This window comes from Manduca sexta, chromosome 12 (assembly GCF_014839805.1).
Source record: "Manduca sexta isolate Smith_Timp_Sample1 chromosome 12, JHU_Msex_v1.0, whole genome shotgun sequence".
NCBI classification, from domain to species: Eukaryota; Metazoa; Arthropoda; class Insecta; order Lepidoptera; family Sphingidae; genus Manduca; species Manduca sexta.
Genome location: NC_051126.1, coordinates 8,187,341 through 8,206,628, shown reverse-complemented (window position 1 = coordinate 8,206,628; position 19,288 = coordinate 8,187,341). Strand labels below are relative to the sequence as shown.

General features: G+C 31.6%; 1 protein-coding gene across 3 annotated transcripts in view; it reads left to right on the top strand.

Moving 5' to 3' along the window:
* The window catches only part of LOC115441531 (guanine nucleotide-binding protein subunit gamma-e), a 40,007-nt gene that overhangs the window by 8,631 nt on the left and 12,088 nt on the right, over nt 1-19,288 (top strand). The window contains exons 1-3 of one of the 3 annotated variants that reach the window (XM_030166351.2): nt 706-809; nt 4,651-4,741; nt 11,665-11,787. In XM_030166351.2, the coding sequence (XP_030022211.1) occupies nt 11,675-11,787 (113 nt within the window). In that variant the 5' untranslated portion in view covers nt 706-809; nt 4,651-4,741; nt 11,665-11,674. Of the gene's footprint in view, nt 1-705; nt 810-1,822; nt 1,912-4,650; nt 4,742-11,664; nt 11,788-19,288 lie in introns of those variants that run through there. The other 2 variants (XM_030166352.2, XM_030166353.1) reach the window with 2 other exon arrangements.

Below are 19,288 nucleotides of genomic sequence, written 5' to 3'. Positions count from 1 at the left end.
ACTGAAATGGAAATATTTTTTGCGTTTTTGCCCATGTATTTCAGCCATTGTTTTCATAGATATTCAAAATTTCAAATCACGTAGCTTCCTACCGGAGATTCCTGTGGAGTTTACAAAACTGGAAACTTATGTCTAGCTGTTCATAGTAATCTTTACCTTAAACTGAGCGTTTATAATTCTATGGGGTCAAGAATAATACAAAAATTGTGGGAGTAAAAATGCAATCTAAAACGAATCCAATATTAAGTTTAATGAATACAAATTTTTAAATAAGAGTAAAAATAAAGCGTAAATCGTTATCATTTCACGTTATCCTTTTATAAAGACTTCAAATCATTGGGAAAAATTTCTTGGAAGTCGTGCAACGATTTTAAACAAATCCATCGTATCGATCATTAAACAACAGCATTGCATTTCAAATAAAGCAGTTTTAAAAATGTTGCGATTTACCACTGTATAAGTAATTAACACAGTCAATATGATAATTAATTTGAACGTAATTAAACGTTAGCAAAAAAATTTAAAATGCAAAATCGTCATATCTATTAATCTGAATTAATCTGTTTTCTAAATACCGATGTTGAATCCCACGCAATGCGCTATAGAAAATAATCCTACTTTTACCTAATTTTTAAACTAGTAAAGTGGAAATATTAATTAATTTACTGTTGCATGATACATTCTTACTCAATTAGAGCGTAGAACGCGGTAGCAAGCCCATGCTAGGTCCGTATTATAGTGGCTCTAGCACTCAAGATAGGCGGATGGGTTTTTCATTAGGCGCAACAGGCTATTGTCTTCGTCACACGGTAGGAAAAAAAGTTACTTAACAACAAAATTTAAAAATAGCCAGTATTTTTGCACGTCGCGATAAAATATTTAAATGTAATTTTGAATTTAGAATTAATTATAAATACTTAATACGTAATTATTATCATTTTCTTTAATAAATGTGAGTGAACGTGTGTTTGTAAATTAACAAATTATTGCTATTGTTGATGTGTGTCGTTGAATCTGTGTTCTTGAAATATTTATGCTGTTTTTATATATTGCGACATTATTTTAACGCTGTTTTTATTACTTTTCGTGTCACTGTATTTTCTTTGGCCTATATTTTATTATTATTACTGGTGTATATGGGGACTATTTTTATTTAAACAAATGTGTATTTTATCAGGTAAGTGAAATATATTTTAATGCCAATTAATATAGTATAATTAATAAAATAGTTGTGTGGAATTATAAAAATCTTAAATGTTAGAATTTGAGTTACATATTTTAATCATCATCAATCTCTGATTTTAATTTCTAATCCAGTAGTTATTCTTTATTAAATTTCCTAATATTCCTAATAAAATTTGTTTAGGTTCAAATCATATACGAAAATTGTCACAATTCCATATTAATTTATTTTTTTTGTAATTTATTATTGATATGTATAGACAAATCATGTACATTATACATCTAGTAACAATAATTAATAGACGTAATTCCATATTCAAATTTTAAAATACTTTTTTTTTATTTATTTCTCATTGATATCCGTAGACAAACCTTTATATATATGTTCAGGTTCAAAGCATACATCTAAAACATTCGTAATTCCATATTCAAATATTAAAATGTTTTTTTTTTATTTATTTATCATTGATACCTATAGACAATGCATATACATCTAGTAACAATAGTTTTTGTGCCACCTAGTAATGTGAGGACAGGCGGCAGCTTAGTGCGGTAATCGAATTAGCGCTAATTAAATTTGTTTTGCGGCCGTCGTCGAGTCACGCGACTTGTATGTAGGTTAACATTTGACGGCATTTAGTCATAGATAGGTTCTTTTAATTTTCAACGTGTAATGTCAAATATCAAATTTTATGTTTAGTTTTTTATTATTGTTTTGTGTGCCTGTGGGTGAGTGTTTATGAATTCGTTTTATATTTAATCATCTGCATTCGTTTTTGTGCAGGTACGACTGTTACGTTTGTTTTTATAGTTGCTTGCAACAATGCCGCATGACTAATTTATGACAACTTTTGTGACTACAAAAGTCATGAATGATTCATGGCGTATCATTATGGTCACAAAATATAACGAATGTATGCATGTTTTTAATTAAATTTGTATTATTTGACGTCATATATAATTTTCTTACAATCATATAACACTATTCGCTAACCTAAAGTAGTCGTACTTAACTGTTTCCAGAAATTGAACTTTTTAAATGGTCTCTTGTATATTCGTAATAAAAGGTTAGTTTATCGCTTTAGCATGTGTAAGGAATGTCCTGACCCAATTCAGATATTTAAATAAAAAATTTGCATTAAAATGTCGTATCCGAAAATCAAACCCATGTTTGCTGGGTTGTACAGCCTACGATATTATCATAATTGTGAAATATTTTTTTTTATAAAAATGAAGGTCAAAACGAGCAATCGCTCGATCTGAGGAGAATCCAGAGCCTCTTGTATCATAATTCAATTACACTGTCTATAAAATCCAGCCCAAAGTTAACTAATTATGTTTTCTATAGAGTTTATAGAAAAACTAGCTTTTGCTCGCGACTTCGCCCACGTGAAGGAGTGTTCCGGGATAAAATTCCTGCTATATATTTTCCCGGGATAGAAAGTAGCCTATAACCTTCCCAGGGTCTTAAACTATCTCCATACTAAAGTTCATGAATATCCATTCAGATTTTTAAGAAAATCGATAACATGTAGACAGACCGAAAAGGGGACTTTGTTTATAATATGTATAGATCATAAATTTTCCGTTAATATAATATTTTTTTGAAAATATACCTGGAAGTCCTGAGACATAGATAACAGAACGCATTACAAATATATTTCAGCACGGCTTATAAAAACCATTGAATAATTATACAACGTTCGGCAATATCATGTATGGAATCATTTACAGCGCCCCTACCGGACGTAATGAGAACTATCATTCGTGCCATTTCGAAGTTCGACGCTAAAACTACCGCAGTCACTATCGTCACGTCAAGAGTGCAACCATATTTTATTGCAGGATATCCTTGTTTATGTACGTTTGCGTAATTTATTACGTAACGCAAACTTCGACGTTTTGGGTTTAGTTTGAGTCCCAGCAGTACGTTTCGATTACAGACATTGATAGGGTTATTCACTCATTCTGATTAAATTATATGCCATACATTTGTCAAGTATTATATTGAGCATGAATTATATTATCTAGGTTATTGATAGCTGTAGAGGCATTAATATGAATACAAGCGTGCATAAATTTTGAACTCATTTTTCCTTTTTGTGTCTATAATAATATGGCTTTACTTAGACCATCACCTCAATGAATTAGTACTTTATTTATTACCTAATAAAATAAATTGACATTGGTACAAAATATAAAAGATTTATTATGATTAATTTTAAAAAAGTCACGAGCGTGGGTGCCAAAATTTGATTTATTGGAGGTCAAAATTAATCTGTTACATGTTATACTTATTTTATACGAGTATTGATCATCAATATATTGAAAAAAGAACACTGAGATATGTCATCCTTTTAACAAAATAACCATAATATAATGACCATAAAACCATTAACTTCAGAGGTATTAAATTCTACTCCCGACTTTCCTGTGTAACTTAAAAGAATACTAAGTATAAAATTTCTGAAACTTTATCCTCTATACTCCCTCTAACTCACAAATGGAAAACAATGCGTCTAATAATTTAAGAAACATGTTGATTACTATTTTCCTGCCTGGGGAAGATGGTGCCATTTTTACAAATTTTATGGTCCGACCCTGTAATGTACTGTTTTCGGCAAATTTTCTTTCGGACACTAACAGGCAAACCTCATGAAGAAGAAGTACTTTGGGTGAAAATGCGTGAGTGTTACGAAACTTTATGGTATATCTAAAACCAGCGTAGCAACGGTTTATGGGCTGTGCGAAATAAAAGTAAACATGGAAGACGCATATAAAATTTAATACTTGGACACGACTAATTATTTTAAGTGCACAAGATTACAATTGGGACTTATTACGAAATAAAACTAAACATAACAAGAAGATGCATATATAGCTGATTATTTAAGTTGGAAAGTGTAAAATATACAATTGGCTTATTTATTTATACGTACTAGCTTTTAGTAGCGGTGGAAGTGTTACATATTTTCAAGGTATAAAAACGTCTAAGTCCCTTCCAGATTCTCAAACTATCTCCATACCAAATTTCATCGAAATGTATTCGGCAGTTTTTGAGTATATCGCGTTTAGATAGACAGACGCAGTGGAGGACTTTGTTTCATAATATGTAAGAATAACATATTCTATCATAGAAACCGGCAATCAAGCAAGTGCGCGACTTAATGTTAGGTGATCTCCAAACAAACAAGTGCGCAACCTAATATCAGTTGACCTCTATTCCTCAAGGAAACTAGAACTACCGTGTATCAAACTTTACAGCATTATGATATTAATACTGAATTTAATACTAATGATTCATAAATTAACCCGTTAAACATGGTTCATGATAAAACGTATCAAAAATCATACAGAACTATTTTCACTTAAAATCGTACACAAAATGCGAATTCGTATAAAATGACTCTTATTTTAAAGATGCTACCTTATTAAGTTTAATTAATTATTAAAACCAACTTCAAACAGTTGCAGGTACGTGATTAAGAGAAAACAAGAGGACAAATCCGGCTCGAGTAAGCCAAAACCAAGATAAATTCTTAGCGAGGAAGCAATTAAGGTAAGCTGGTGATTTCTTAGACTTATTCTAGAAACAAAAAACGACAAAAAATCCTTTGAGAAAAAATAAAACATTCACAAAGATTGAATGTGCCTATTCTCTTTGACAGTAAAGGTTCGTTCACAACTAAGGAAACAGTCTAGAATGTTCTTAGAAACAGTTTTACTTTTAATTCTTTGTCTTTTACTTTGTACCTTTCTCAGTGAGAAATCTAAAAACAGATTCTATTTTGTATGAAAATAAATACTTTCTTTGCGGTGAAAGCCTTATACAAATATTACGCAGTTTTATTGTTCACAGCAAACATACGAGGTTACCAGTAAGGAATAACGGTATGAGTGATATAAGACTCTCATTAAAGAAAAGAAAATACATAATTTCGAAGGCATGTTTATTACATCGACATTTATCAAGGCATATATACCTATAATATATACGCATGTGTATAATATAGGTCCCGTGATATCAATGACATTTTAGTTTTCATTGAGAGTTTACAACAGAGAATACACATTTTTTGCCATACTGCAATATTACGGAATAAGATAGGAGTGTTTCTCTACTTATAGTAAAACATCAGTATATATAGTTTTATCATAATTTGATTTGATATGATCCAGCGATTCACAATAGATATTGAACAGCACCAGGATTTGTTTTAACCCAAGTGAAATGCTTTGAAAACGTTTGTCCAATACAAATAGAATAAACTCGCTTTGTTAATAAGCATAATGATCTGTATATTCTATCGAAAATTTTGTGAATTCAATCGGAAAATCATAGATGAACTAATCCATATCTAAATTCATAATTCATACAAAAAAAAAATGTTTCTAAAAAAATATGAACGCAATCTTCATTCTAATGTAATTTATTGTAACTGCATAGTTTTTCTTATTAAAACAAAAAATGATCACATTGTCTTTCCATGATTCAACACGTGTAATTTCTAATAAAAACTAACGCATATTAAATACGATAATTCAGTATGTTAGCAGTTTCTTTAAATATCTTTTTAAAGAGACTCATTTTACCACTTACAAAAACATTCTACATATTAATTACCTCACAAAGTCAAACTATTAGCATTCCACGTCGCATTTCGTCAGTAACTTTGGCCCAAGACTCACCATTAAGCCGGCTTTAGCTTGTCTACAACCAATTCATGCAATTATCATGCATGTTGTCGCGCCATCTCACGAGGGACGCCTGGAGCGTTCGGCTTACAACAGTATTCTAGAACTAAATTGAACTATTATTGTCGGCTATATGAAGGAATTTACGTTCATTCGTTGTTAATTGTGTAATATAAAATAATTGGCAGTTATAAATTGTTGCCATTTAAGACTAGAATTAATGGGAGTACTAAAAAAAATGCAAATGGAGTCTTCTATAGACAGCCGTCACGTTTCCCCGAAGTGGTACTAAGGTGAAACCTAGGCACCCGGTACCCGCCTGTATGTTCCGTCCAATGATGTGGTAGGGGGCGAGCCTACCGTCGTAACGAGCACAAATACCAGACTCCGGGCTGATAGAGCAGAAATACTAAATATCATTTTGCACAACCCGGGATTTAAACCCAAAACCTCAGAGTGTTGTCGAACCGCGCACACTACGACTACGTCACGGAGGCAATATTTTATAGGCAATAAACTCTAAAATAGAACAGACAGCCTCGTCAGGAGGAACGCCACGAATTCCTAATAAAACTTTAGGTGTGATTTCAAAAAGAAGTGTCTGAATTTAATCCAACTACCTCATCTCAAATTAATTTAATAAAATAATTAGTTATCCAATTTATTTGAAAAATACATCATTTTGAATCGAATTAATAAGTTAAGAATTTGATTAAATATAAAATTTACAGCAATTAGGATTACAAAACAAAGATTTTATGTATACTTTAGTAAAGCAAATGCGAATTGTACATATTACACCAGCCATAAAGAAATAAATAGACACTTAATACATAGTATAAATGATTATAATTATTAATATAATTTGAAACATTCTTGATGTGTCAAATATTTCGCGGAAACGCCTATTTTTTCTCATGATATGAACGCACCAAAACAGAACACACCTGGCTAACAGTCGTTAGTCATAATATTTACAAAAAGAAGTTTGTTTGTCCGTACATATGTATGAAGTTTGTGAACGAGCGTTTTGAAATGCACAGATGGCTATCGTGTCTTTACAATATATATATAGGTAGCTACGTAGATGTTATAAAGAACTTTTTGAAGTATTGCGTCACAATATACAGGTTCAATTAGGAGTTACATTAATAAAATATGAACCTACATACTCATTATAACCTTTCCTAACATTGTTCCAATGATTTCAAAAATCATTAATGAATAACGAATATTTTCTAAAAAAATCACAGTTTTATATTTTGGTGTTTTGATAATTTAGTAGTTTAGTGGAAATATAGCGTATACATGAGTGTATGTCTGACTGAAAGTGCGATATTGCCGCTGCGACGAATTCTCTTATAGAGTAGTAGTAGTAGTAATAACGGCGTGTAAAATTAAAAATACTTTTTATTGATATTTATTTAGTTCGAAAATTACACTTTTTTATTTGACATCTACAGTTTGAACAAAGTTCATGAATTTAATTTAATAACGCAATGTCAAAATTGTCCTGTACATGCGATGGTGTCTAATTTATTCATATTTTTTATTTGCTTAATTAACTACAGATACAAATAGTTTTAAATCTGTAGTTAACTATTGTTTGTTTCCGTAAAAACATATTTTATTAAAATATATAATTATATTTATCTAGAATCTCGAATTATCATAATACACTAATTATCGTCTACATTTAAATTATGTTGAATTATTGTTCCTTAATGTAAAGAATAGGTGAGAAAAGATTTATTTAAACAATATAAATACTAATTATGCATGTATATTTATACAGAGGTACAAAATAATGTTATGCAAATGAAATAAATTTAAATACTTACAAAAACCTATAACAAAAATCCGTTACCAGAATAAAATAGAATATATTTTTAAATAAAATGTTTTTAATAAACATTTTAATAAGTATCTCTAGACAAGTCGTTACAGCAATTTCTATTTATGGTCCATAAAATATAAAATTATTTAAATTTAAAAACCAAACTACTGGAACTTAAAAAATATTTCTATGCGACCAATCTGGCAACGTATCCCTTCTAATAACAAAATAAATATCCAAATTGGTTAATAATTGCCTGAGTGTACGCGTCAAATTGAGAGCTTTTTGAAATCAGTTGAAAAAAAAAAACATATTTTTTATACGAACTTATTACTTTTTTTTTTTTTCATTTTGACGTTCCGTTAATAGATGAAGCCACATACTGGTTTTACTTCTCCTAACATTATACCAAAAATCAATTAGAATAATATTTTTAAGCGTCAAGTCATACAATGACGTGTGTGATCCCCAAGCACGTGTTTTAAGTGGCGGTATAATAATAATATTGACTGAGTAAAGCGCCCGTACTTGACCTTTGCTTATAATGTACAGTCGCCGAGTCAATTACTCCCGTTTTACTCTCAACATTCCTAAGGCGACGGTACTTGTAAGCACGTGGGTAGTGGCCCCGTGGGTTTACTAGTAAGGATAATTGGTTCGGTTATTGAGTACGTAAATATCGTGGTATTTCTGCAGTTCAGATCCTTACAATGTGGGAATCAAGATAACTATATCTGTCTTAAAGGACGGTAATGCAATGACGATGAGTTTCGTACTGTCGAGGAGGCTTGGTGATAATTTATCATTGAAGGACCCATTTGGACCTATATACACAAAATAAACCTTTACTTCATTGGCCGTCGAACGTCAAAGGAAAACATAACTCTAGGCATAAGATTTATAGGCGATGAAATACTATTGTTGTTAAAAGATGCAACAAAAGAAATATTTTTCTTAAAAACCTTATTACATACTTGATATAGAATACGTAAATTAAAGTAACTGATCGAAATTTAAACATAGTCGTAACATTTTATTGTATGAATACTATCAAAGACTCAAAAAGTCGTTAAAATCTAACTTAAAGAATCTAAAAAAAAAACGTTTTATTATATTACTTAAAAAGTTTAATAAAAATGAGCAACAGCAATACAAGAACACAGCGGTGGTAAAATAGATCCACTCTTTACCAAAATATTTTTAGGGTCGCCGCAGACTAATTCTGTAATAACATCGAAATTGATAGCATTTGCACGACGCCTTATAACAATCGGAATTTTATCTCAAAAGATCAAACAACGTAAATTTAATATTAAAGTTTGTATCAACAACACTCATGGATCTACAATAGCCAGAAATATCAGAAAAACATTATCGAATACACAGAGATAATTGAGATATGGGAAAGCGATGGAAAATTTACTTTCCAGCAATTTCACTGAATGCGCGACATACACCAAAGCAGTTCAAAACGCCAATTTCATATTATGACATATTATCGCCATACCAACCTAGATACTTATTGGCAATTTTACTGGCAATAGATGTTACTTCTATCCGCACAGTAACCACCGTACACAAAGTCTTAAAATCCGTCATGGTGGCCCACGTAAGTAAATCGCGTTCCGGGATCAGCCTGTGTATATCTGGTTCCAACAGGCCGGCATTATTGTGTCGATTGTCGAGGAGTAATCTCTCGTCAGTTGACATTCTATTGGTCCCCGCGTCGCTTAGCATCAGATGCAGTGAGATCACTTTCCACTTTATAAAAAACATACTATTGAATACATGCTACTGTATACTACCAATTCATTGTCATAATTGGCTTAAAAGTCTACCGTGTATAAAATTTAATTTTAATATTAAATAATTAATGCGCATAATTTCTAATCAACTAGGTGGTATATTTTATTAAAAACGCAATTTAATGAGCATTCGACCTGGAAATTGAACCAAATACCTAACAATTCACAGCACAAATAAACTGCAAGTAGATCTGAAGTAATGGTTGTATTACATTAACGCCTCCTCCACTTCAATAGCAAGTGATTGCGGAAATGTAAATAGCATACAGCGTAATGATTATTTCTTTTAAAAAACAATTATTCAGTAACTAAATTAAAAGTTAAAAAATATTTAAAATTAACGTAAAATTCGGAAGAAAGTACTAAGAGTTCCATCGTAAAAAATGAGTACATAAAAAAATCTTATGAACATTAATACAATTTCAATTCAATATTACATCACATGTAAATAAATCCAAAGTGACACGCCAGCTTCATTATAATACAATGCTAAAAAGAATATTTAATAAGCTCACTAGACAATGATCTCAAAGCTTTTTACCCACAAACAGCTTTCATCTGAGAGCAAATAAAAATAATAGTTCCATTGTGTGTGTTTTATCTACACAAAAAATCTCTTTTGACGTAGTGTGTTTAAGTTGATATCTTCATAATTTTGCCAGCTTTTCATTTAAATTTACTTAAAATAAATTTTGTATGCGGGCTTATTGTGTTTTTATTTTATTTTTACATCTCTTAGTATTTTGAGGGCTTTACATAGTATACTAATTACGATACTAAATGCACTTTAAGCATTAATAATTAAAATCGCCGTATTTATAGTCTTGTTACTATTACTACATGTACTTGTTACCTACCTACATACAAATTGGGTAGCTAAGCGATTTGTGAATAATCGAACATGCTATACCTAGTCTCCCCAACCTTTTTAATTTACCACTATTGTATTGCATCTAGGGCTCAAAATCGTATGTGAAATTGACATAGAGCTACTTTTCTGTCCACGCGTAAAAAACATAATCTTTATCTGATATTACTACTTTTACGTATGTATCAAATATAACAGTCGTGACGTACACTTACACGAAATCTACAGGGAGTTTTCAGTGCATTGCTCTCTGCATCAGTTCATTTTGTTCTTACCCACTCATCCATATACACGTAAACTTGTTACCGAACTCAGCTTACTGTCAATCGGGGCGTTCAGCGCCCTCTGTGTTAATGGCGGCAAAACAAAGAATAATGGACACGCAAAATGCCGAGAACTGCCGGGTATTAATTCATTAATTTTACAAAATTCACCCCATTAAATAATAGAACTTATTATAATGCGATAAGGTCGAAACTTGTGTAGAGCCGATATAATTTCAGCGTTCCTAAGGGATTGTCATAGAAACAGTAAAGCGTTGCGCGCGCATCACTCACACAACAAACAGTACACACCACTCCAGTTTTCCCCTTCTGTGTGAGTGAGACGGATAATATTATACAGTCGCGAACATAACTGTCTGGTTCGATTTGATAACAAAATAATATATTTTTGTTCCATTAATTATTCAGTTTGGTACCAAAATTTTAAATCATAGTAATCAGTATTTCCAAAAATAAAAAAGATGATTGTTTATTTGTATAAACATACATGTGAGCATGTGCTTATTCCCATTTCAGTAACATTAAGGGACTTAAAAAAATTGTTCGGCCCATGAATATTCTCTTACAAGTTGCTGAAAAATTAGTTTCCGCATAGTCAAAATTTACTTTTTATATTGATGCCATAATGTTGTAAAATGTCAACGTAAATCATATAATGTGCAAATTCTACGAACCCGTTTTGAGACCGTATAGTCCACAAAAAGGAAATTAAATCATAAGCTCTCTTAATCATAAAAGAGATCCGTGACCGACACTGGACCTCACATTCAATATAGTAAAACAGTTAAAATTACTTATTAGTCTAAATACAAGAATATTAATGCCAATAGATACAACTTTAATTGAAAATATTGTTTAGTATTGAATTAAGTCTAGCCAATTCTTTATAGCCATTCACTTTTGTACGCAATAGTACACGTGCCGTCCCTTACCACGTCTACGCGCACTGTATAACGTAACTCGAAATTTATGTGTGCGTGTTTTATACCACAGATTTTGCGCCATGGACCCCAGTATTCTTGCAGCCATGGACAAGGAGGCACTGAAAAAGCAGATCGAAAACATGAAGTACCAAGCGTCCATGGAACGCTGGCCGTTGTCGAAAAGCATTGCAGCGTGAGTAAAAAAAATATTATATTCTTTTTTCGAAAAAACACGCGTGGTGACGTCATCGTGCAGTGCAGTTAGGACGGGAGTGCCTGTGTGTTTGTGATTCAAGCGGTATTGGTGCTTTTTCTATGTAAGAAATGAGGTACAAAATGCTATGAACGTCGCCTTGGTAGACGGGTAGGCGTTGTGCGGATTACGCGCTTTTATTTTGTTTAATCAGGTGTAATAATAACCTTTTCATTTGTGACGTCAAAGTTCTGACTCACCATTGAATTTTCAATTATTTGTTTAGTTATAAATTATGAAGGATGTGGTTCAATGTGCATGCTAATTATGTAACCATGTTATTTTGTTTATTTCTTTTTTGTATGCGGATTGTTTAATAATATAAATTTACATTTGTTGAATATGTGAAACTTCCATATTGTCAGTAATCTCTTCGCTAATCTTTTGTGTTAAAACGTGCAATTCAAACAAAGAATCGATTTCCGTATTTTAGATTTAACAGTATTGTGTTGATATTGCTTTTTTGTAAAACATACATAACGCTTTCCTTCCTTTTTTCAGACTTATACATATGCTTTCCCAAATATAACGCCAATATTTTTATTAAAAAAAAAAATACCACATAATTACACGCCCTAAATTATTGTAATTCATAACATTCTTAATTCGTGTTTATTTACTACGTATTACAGATACTCAGGTACCCGAAACAGTCCAAATAACTTCTTATTAGAAATATATTTTTGGCTAAAACAAGTCCAAAAAATCTATAATATAAGGGGGAATCAAAAAAATATAAAAGCAGATTCAAGTGTCATAACAAGATTCCTTCAAGACAAAAACACACAAATAACAAAACTAAATAATATATTGTAAAGGTTATCATTACTATCAAATTTGGTAAGAAATACTAGTATAGTGACATGACATGACATGTGCGGCGATAGCTTTGTTGTGAATGGAACGGACTGCCGAGACAAATGTCATCAGGTTCAAAACCCAACGGCACACATCTCTGACTTTTCTACAGTTATATGTGTATTCTTCGTATATTATCGCTTACTTTAACGATGAAAGAAAACATTATGAGGAAACCTGCATACCTGACAAGTTCCCTACTAGAGGGTGTGTGAGGACTGTCAATCCGCAATAGGCCATCGTGAAGGGCTAGGACCAACACCCTCTCACTAAGAAAGGAGCCCCTTGCCCAGCTGTGGGGCAGTAACTCTTACACCATGGACATATACTAGTGACATTATATATTTAAGAATATTTCGACAGTATATTACGATTGATTTCACATGTTTTGGTATTATATATCTTGTTAATAATAAAACATTCAGCATTTAATTTCAGCACCTAGTTCAGTATGCTATTGCCAATAAATTAACGCTAATGTTTATCCATTAGATATGCCCAACTTATTTAATTCGAGCAGTGTCCAGTGTAGTATTAATATAGTTGCTATAATTAATTTTTGATTATAACTACATTATATTACATAGGCACAAATAAAAAAAAGCATACTTCAAAATAAATAGCAACTCAACTGATTTCTTCTACAATCTAATGTCATGTTCTGATTAACCAACGTCTTATTTTCCATACAATAGTTTCCTAATTCATTTTCTCTCGTCTCTATTAGTAGAGTTTTCTTTTATTAGCATTAATAGATTTGTTCACGGTTCTACCCACACAACCTTTCTTTTCCTGATTGAAAGTATCCTATATAATATGAATCAATAAATATCAAGTATATTTATGTTGTATCTTTGTTCTGTACGTCATACAAATCCAATTTGTTTATTCATTCACTTCTTACAAACATTTGACTATTCGAACATCTTTCCAAACTTTTTCATTTATAGTATTAGTACGATAATCTCGAATAATTATATCGACATTTCTTCAAATAAAATAAATAATAATATCCGCCCTGTATTATATACTATGCCACTGCTGGACACGAGTCTCCTCTGCTACTGAGAGGGATTAGGCCTTAGCCCACCACGCTGGTCTAGAACAGATTGGCTGACTTCATATACCCTCAAAATTCTTACAGAGAATATTTCTTCTTCATACAATATTCATTTGCTAAATATATTGCCATTGTTTCCGGTCTTGTATTGGCTTCGACCACTATCACTCTTACCTCTTCTTTAACTACACTTATAGTGGGACAGTATATAAGGTCGATATGACTATTTCTTTAATTTAAAGCCTCTATATAGACGCCATAGTTAAATATTGGTTTTTCCTACTAATACTACAAATTTGTGAAGATGTCCGTATAATCAAATATTTAGTCCGATTTAAATTCTTTCATTCACTCCTTTTTGATCGGGTTTGATGTAGGAGTAAGCGTCGTTCATCGTTTTTGGAGCGACAATATACATGTAATGTTTCATCGAGTAAATGCGGGGCCGAGGGCTTTACTTAGCCGATGCTCTACATATGAAACGTGAAGTTTGGTTGGTGCTAAGCATAGTGGATTTCTTCCGACCATCTAGTGGGTCTACGACTAGGAACAGCATAGACTGCTTTTTATCCCGGGAAAATAAATAGCGGGATTTTTATCCTGGAAAAAGATTTTCACATGGGTTGTGCCGCAGGCAAAAGTTAGTAGTAATAAATTGATGTAATAATTATTTACGGCAAGAAAATATAAAAGTAATTTTATAGATTACGTCATGGTAATGTTTAATGAAGAAGTGGAAATTAATTATAATTTATATTTATAATATTATTATTATAAACAAAATACAAAAAATATTACAGTCAATTTATAAAACCACAAAACAAAAATATGTTTTTCATACCTATACTTACAGAACGTACTACGCACATATTTATTAAACGTAGGTACTATTATAAGGAAAGACATAACGATAGATATATTTATCAACCTAACATCAAACGCAATAATCAATAGAGCTAGACGCTTTTAAAAAATTCAAATTATGCAAGTAAGCTATTAAAATATATTTTTCATTTCATTATTTAACATCTAAACATAAAATAAAATTTTAACAGGTCGATGTTTGTATATTATAGTAAAAAAAACTAATATCCTCGGGTCTTGATTAGAGCAACAGAAGCCAAAACAACAGAGTTTATTTTTTTTTCTGTCTATGTTCCTGTCCATATAGTAGTATTTGCGTGATTGTACACGCATCACGCAAAAACGACTAAATGGAATTGAATGCAATTTCCACCTATGTATTGCTAAAGTTCTAACGTAAAATATAGGCTCCATTTTATTCCGGAAAAATACAAGGCGGGCTCTTAATCCCGGAAAAATTTCCACGCGGGTGGAACCGCTAGCAGGAGCTAGTCTTGTCATAATTTAATAAACCCTCTAATAACAATCATCACAAATAGACAGCAAAGTTATCAAATATATGCACAACATAACGGAAGAATCATTTTAAATATATTGTTTTTACTATTATATTTAGAGATCGGTCTTCATAAAGCTAATATTATTTCGATAGATTCTAGATTTTCATAGTGACTAACACCCGAGTATCAATATGCTATTTATCCATTCTATTTTTTACTGCCGCCTGTCAACGCTGCAATTTTTCACTGAAACTTCCGCTGCGTAAGTTATTTTATCAATAAACATTATATAGAGGAGCATCTACGCCATCCATTCACTAAATATAGACCGAACAGGTCAAGCGGAGTCTTCGCTCCAATTACGATCAGAGCTATCATAAGAGTTTCAACAAATTGGATGTTTAACTTCTAATCTTCTAACAAACCTTTTGTTTTAACCTTTGTGATAATTTTTGCTACAGCAATTTTTATTTTGAAAGAACGGCCTCTTCATAAATAGGGTAGTGGTTTTACGAAAAGGTTGATTTTTTTGAAGATAATATCATAGTATTCTTCCGGGAGAGATATCAAATACCTTCAATGAAAGTTGAATATTTTTTCAAATGTTTTACTTTAAACAACAGTGCAATCTATTGTGTCAAAATAAATAATTTTTATTCTAATTTCTTTGATAACCTTCTTACTGTTATTTCACTACTTCAAGAGTACAAAAAAATTATTGCAAAAATTGATAATCTTTATCCTTTTATTAGTATCACTGCAGAGCTTTTAGGTCTACCGCCAAATTTTGCTTCGTTTACGATGCGGTCAAGCCATCTGTTCTCGACGTACTCCTGTGGTTTCTTTAAAACGTTGCCACCATTTAAATTTTTATCTACAATACTCCAGGAATCATTTGGCTTGCTTTACAGTCCTTTGTAAGAGAAGGTTGTATTCCTTTGCTTTTTTTTCTTTTTAAATTAAACTGTTCATTATAAACTGAAATGGTAAAGTTTTTATAATTATACTTATTTCCTTATATGACTATAGTTCTAATGTTCTAATCGCATGATGCCCTCCTTTGTTAGCTGAACTTTGTAGCGTACGATGACGTTTATTGTTGAAAATTCAGTTGTGCCCGGACTGACTTCATCAAACTTATATGTAACAACATTTAATTTGTCTTTAACTTATGTATATTTAAGTTTAAATCCAAAATATTACTGACTGATAAAAAGATAGTAGACAACAAAATTTTGGCTTAGGCGTCTTGAATAAATATCAAAAATAACTGTTATGCATGGGCACGATCCTATTACAATGTTATGATAGTACGAAGCGTATCGATTTCTGCTCTTATAGGAATTCCATTTACTTACGCCTGAAGTGTACTGTTATTTATTTTACCGTAAAAAGATAGCTTGGGAAAGTTACCACGCCTCGTATTGTGGTTTTTGATGTGTTGTACACGCTATTAGAATTACTAGCTGACTTAAAAAAGACCTTTTAGCTTCAGGCAGACGGCCTTCAAAGCCAGTAATATTGATTTTGGTGCCGATTGTTAAAGCAAAGTTATCGTTCTCATTGTTTAAGTCCGCTGATTAAAGTCTTACTTTTTGATGTTTTTGTAACATTTTCAGTTTCCAAACATTAACTAATTATTTTTTAGATACTATCATGACGTTGCACTAATCGTAACGGTGCTTAATATTGAAAGAACCCAAATACCTTTTTTTTTATAATATTACCAGTGACTTCCCTAAGACAATGCAGACAATGTAAACAGTTTGTTAGGAATCAATAAATAGTATCAATAATCTTATAAGGTAAAATTCTAGAAAAATGTCACCGATGCGTGTGTAGTGAAAATTGGGTTACCTTTTATATAGTCTTTATGTCGTATCGTGAAAATAATGCAAGAAACATCGTAATTGTTAAATTCGCAATTTGTCACTGTCATTACCTTTTCGGTCCATTTCATGTCAATGTGACGTAGGCTAGTAGGCTGAATATGCGTTTGATGTTCGTTTTCAACCACCGGCCCCTAATTGAAGGGGTCCCTAATAGCCAACACATGTCAGTGGTGGACGTGGGCCTTTGGTAAGGTGTCGTCAAACTGTTTTGATGTGTGTTGACCCTTAAGTTCCCGGAATTATGTAATGTGGAAATAGCGTTGAAAAACTTGCACTTGTGTATTTGCCTACGGTAAAAAAATTTGGGGTTAAATAAATTTTCTTTTCTAACTAATTGTGTTCATAAGTTTATTAGTAGCTAGAGTATTTATCTTATAGCACTAGACATGTAGTTTTTTCATTTGACTTTATTTGGAAAACTACAGACTACAATTTACGTATAGATTAAAAGAAAAAAATAAAAACACATTATTAACATTTACAGATTACAATATCACGTAATAAATATCATCCATTACATTAAAGCTTCACTTATGTTACAACTATATGTATAATACTAACTATAATTGATAAAAAATTGTTAAATATAAAAAATATCTGAATCTTAATTCCCCATAATTACGTTATTATGGCCAGTGTCAAAAATCTTAAAATGAATGGTGATGGTATAATTTTATGCATTTTACATCACTCAATAATGATATTGATAATATCATGATGACATGATGATAATTTATTTCAATACCTATAACTTAAGTATAGATCTGATGAAGGCACTAACATATTATTACAAATTATAATGATTTTATTATCATAATTATTATATGTACGCTCTATTGCTTTTACGGTGCTTTGGTGTCATTTAAATAATGTATATACTAGTATATTAAACGCAAACCTTGGCTATATTTCGCTATTGAGACCTAAGAAATATAAATAATAAGAGCGTTCTCGTCACACACCGTATTGTTAAATATTTTAGTTAAACCGCGCCCAAATGAAATCGGAATAAATATTTCACAGAAAATTCCTTTGAACGTCTGTTCCTCTTTCATATCTGACACCAAAAATGCTCTCCAATAATAAAAATCGAACAACGGAGCTTTCCAGCCAAACATTTTTTAGCTACAGTGTCAAAGGCTAACATGGAAGCAGTTTATTTTTTATTACAGGGCAGCTGCCAAAATAACGACATTCGCTGAATGTAACGTTACAAAATAGCATTCTTGGAATTGTTACTTTTACATAGACTTGGTATAGATAGATCAATCATTATTAATGTTTTAAGCCGCGTAAACAGGAAAATATTGTGCGCATTATTATTACTTCATAGTTACCGGGTGCCAAAGTTTGTTGTCTGAATCTATAATACATTCGATTGGATACTACATAATTCAATTTGAATAATATAACAACATAACAAATAAGACTGTTATTTTCATCGTCACTTTAGTACATATAAATTTTACTGACTCAGTAATACTAGGTTCTATGTTATATTTTTTGCACAATCACATGATTTTACGTCCTGTTCAGTAAAACATTTACAATAATCCCGAAAAATAAATGAAGTACGAACTGAATTATTCTCTTTTAAATTTTTTACCAGCATGAAAATTTCTAATATCATTTTTCCAACATAAATAAATATTAACATAGGACCTTGTAATATTGAACTGGCGAATTATAGCAAAGCCGTTTGCAAACTGCTTTGTACAATGCGCTATCAACATTTTCTATTACCAATGCTTAAGTTCTATACGACAAGATACGTGTCCCACTTATCTTGCTCCGTGCGTTGTCTTCGCCAATGCTCGTGTGTTCCTTTTTACTCAACCCTCACTTTAGCGCTAGCTTATACCTTTCTTGACAAATATCATAGCTTTTTAGGACGTTCTCGAGTTAATTATTAAGATTCACTCATTACTAAATGGTGTAAATCATTATGTGGCTGGTTACTAGGTATTTCCATTCCTTCTTAACCATTACCGAAGGATTTATAGCTAAAATGGACCAATCAAAATAAAGTTTCATTGTCATGCTTACAGACAACTTTTGATTCGTAAATTCTTAGAATTAACGCGTATTTTGTTTGAAAGTATTGGAATTGCCGGTAAATGGTTGCTATGTATCAAACCTGACAAATTTCTGTTAGCCACTCGTATCTCTTTCCTTGGGGGAAATTTAATTTATTTGCAGAGGACGTGAATACCGCCGCCTGAATACTAAGCAGGAAAGGCCCTATTTTTAAGGACTCGGGAGTATCT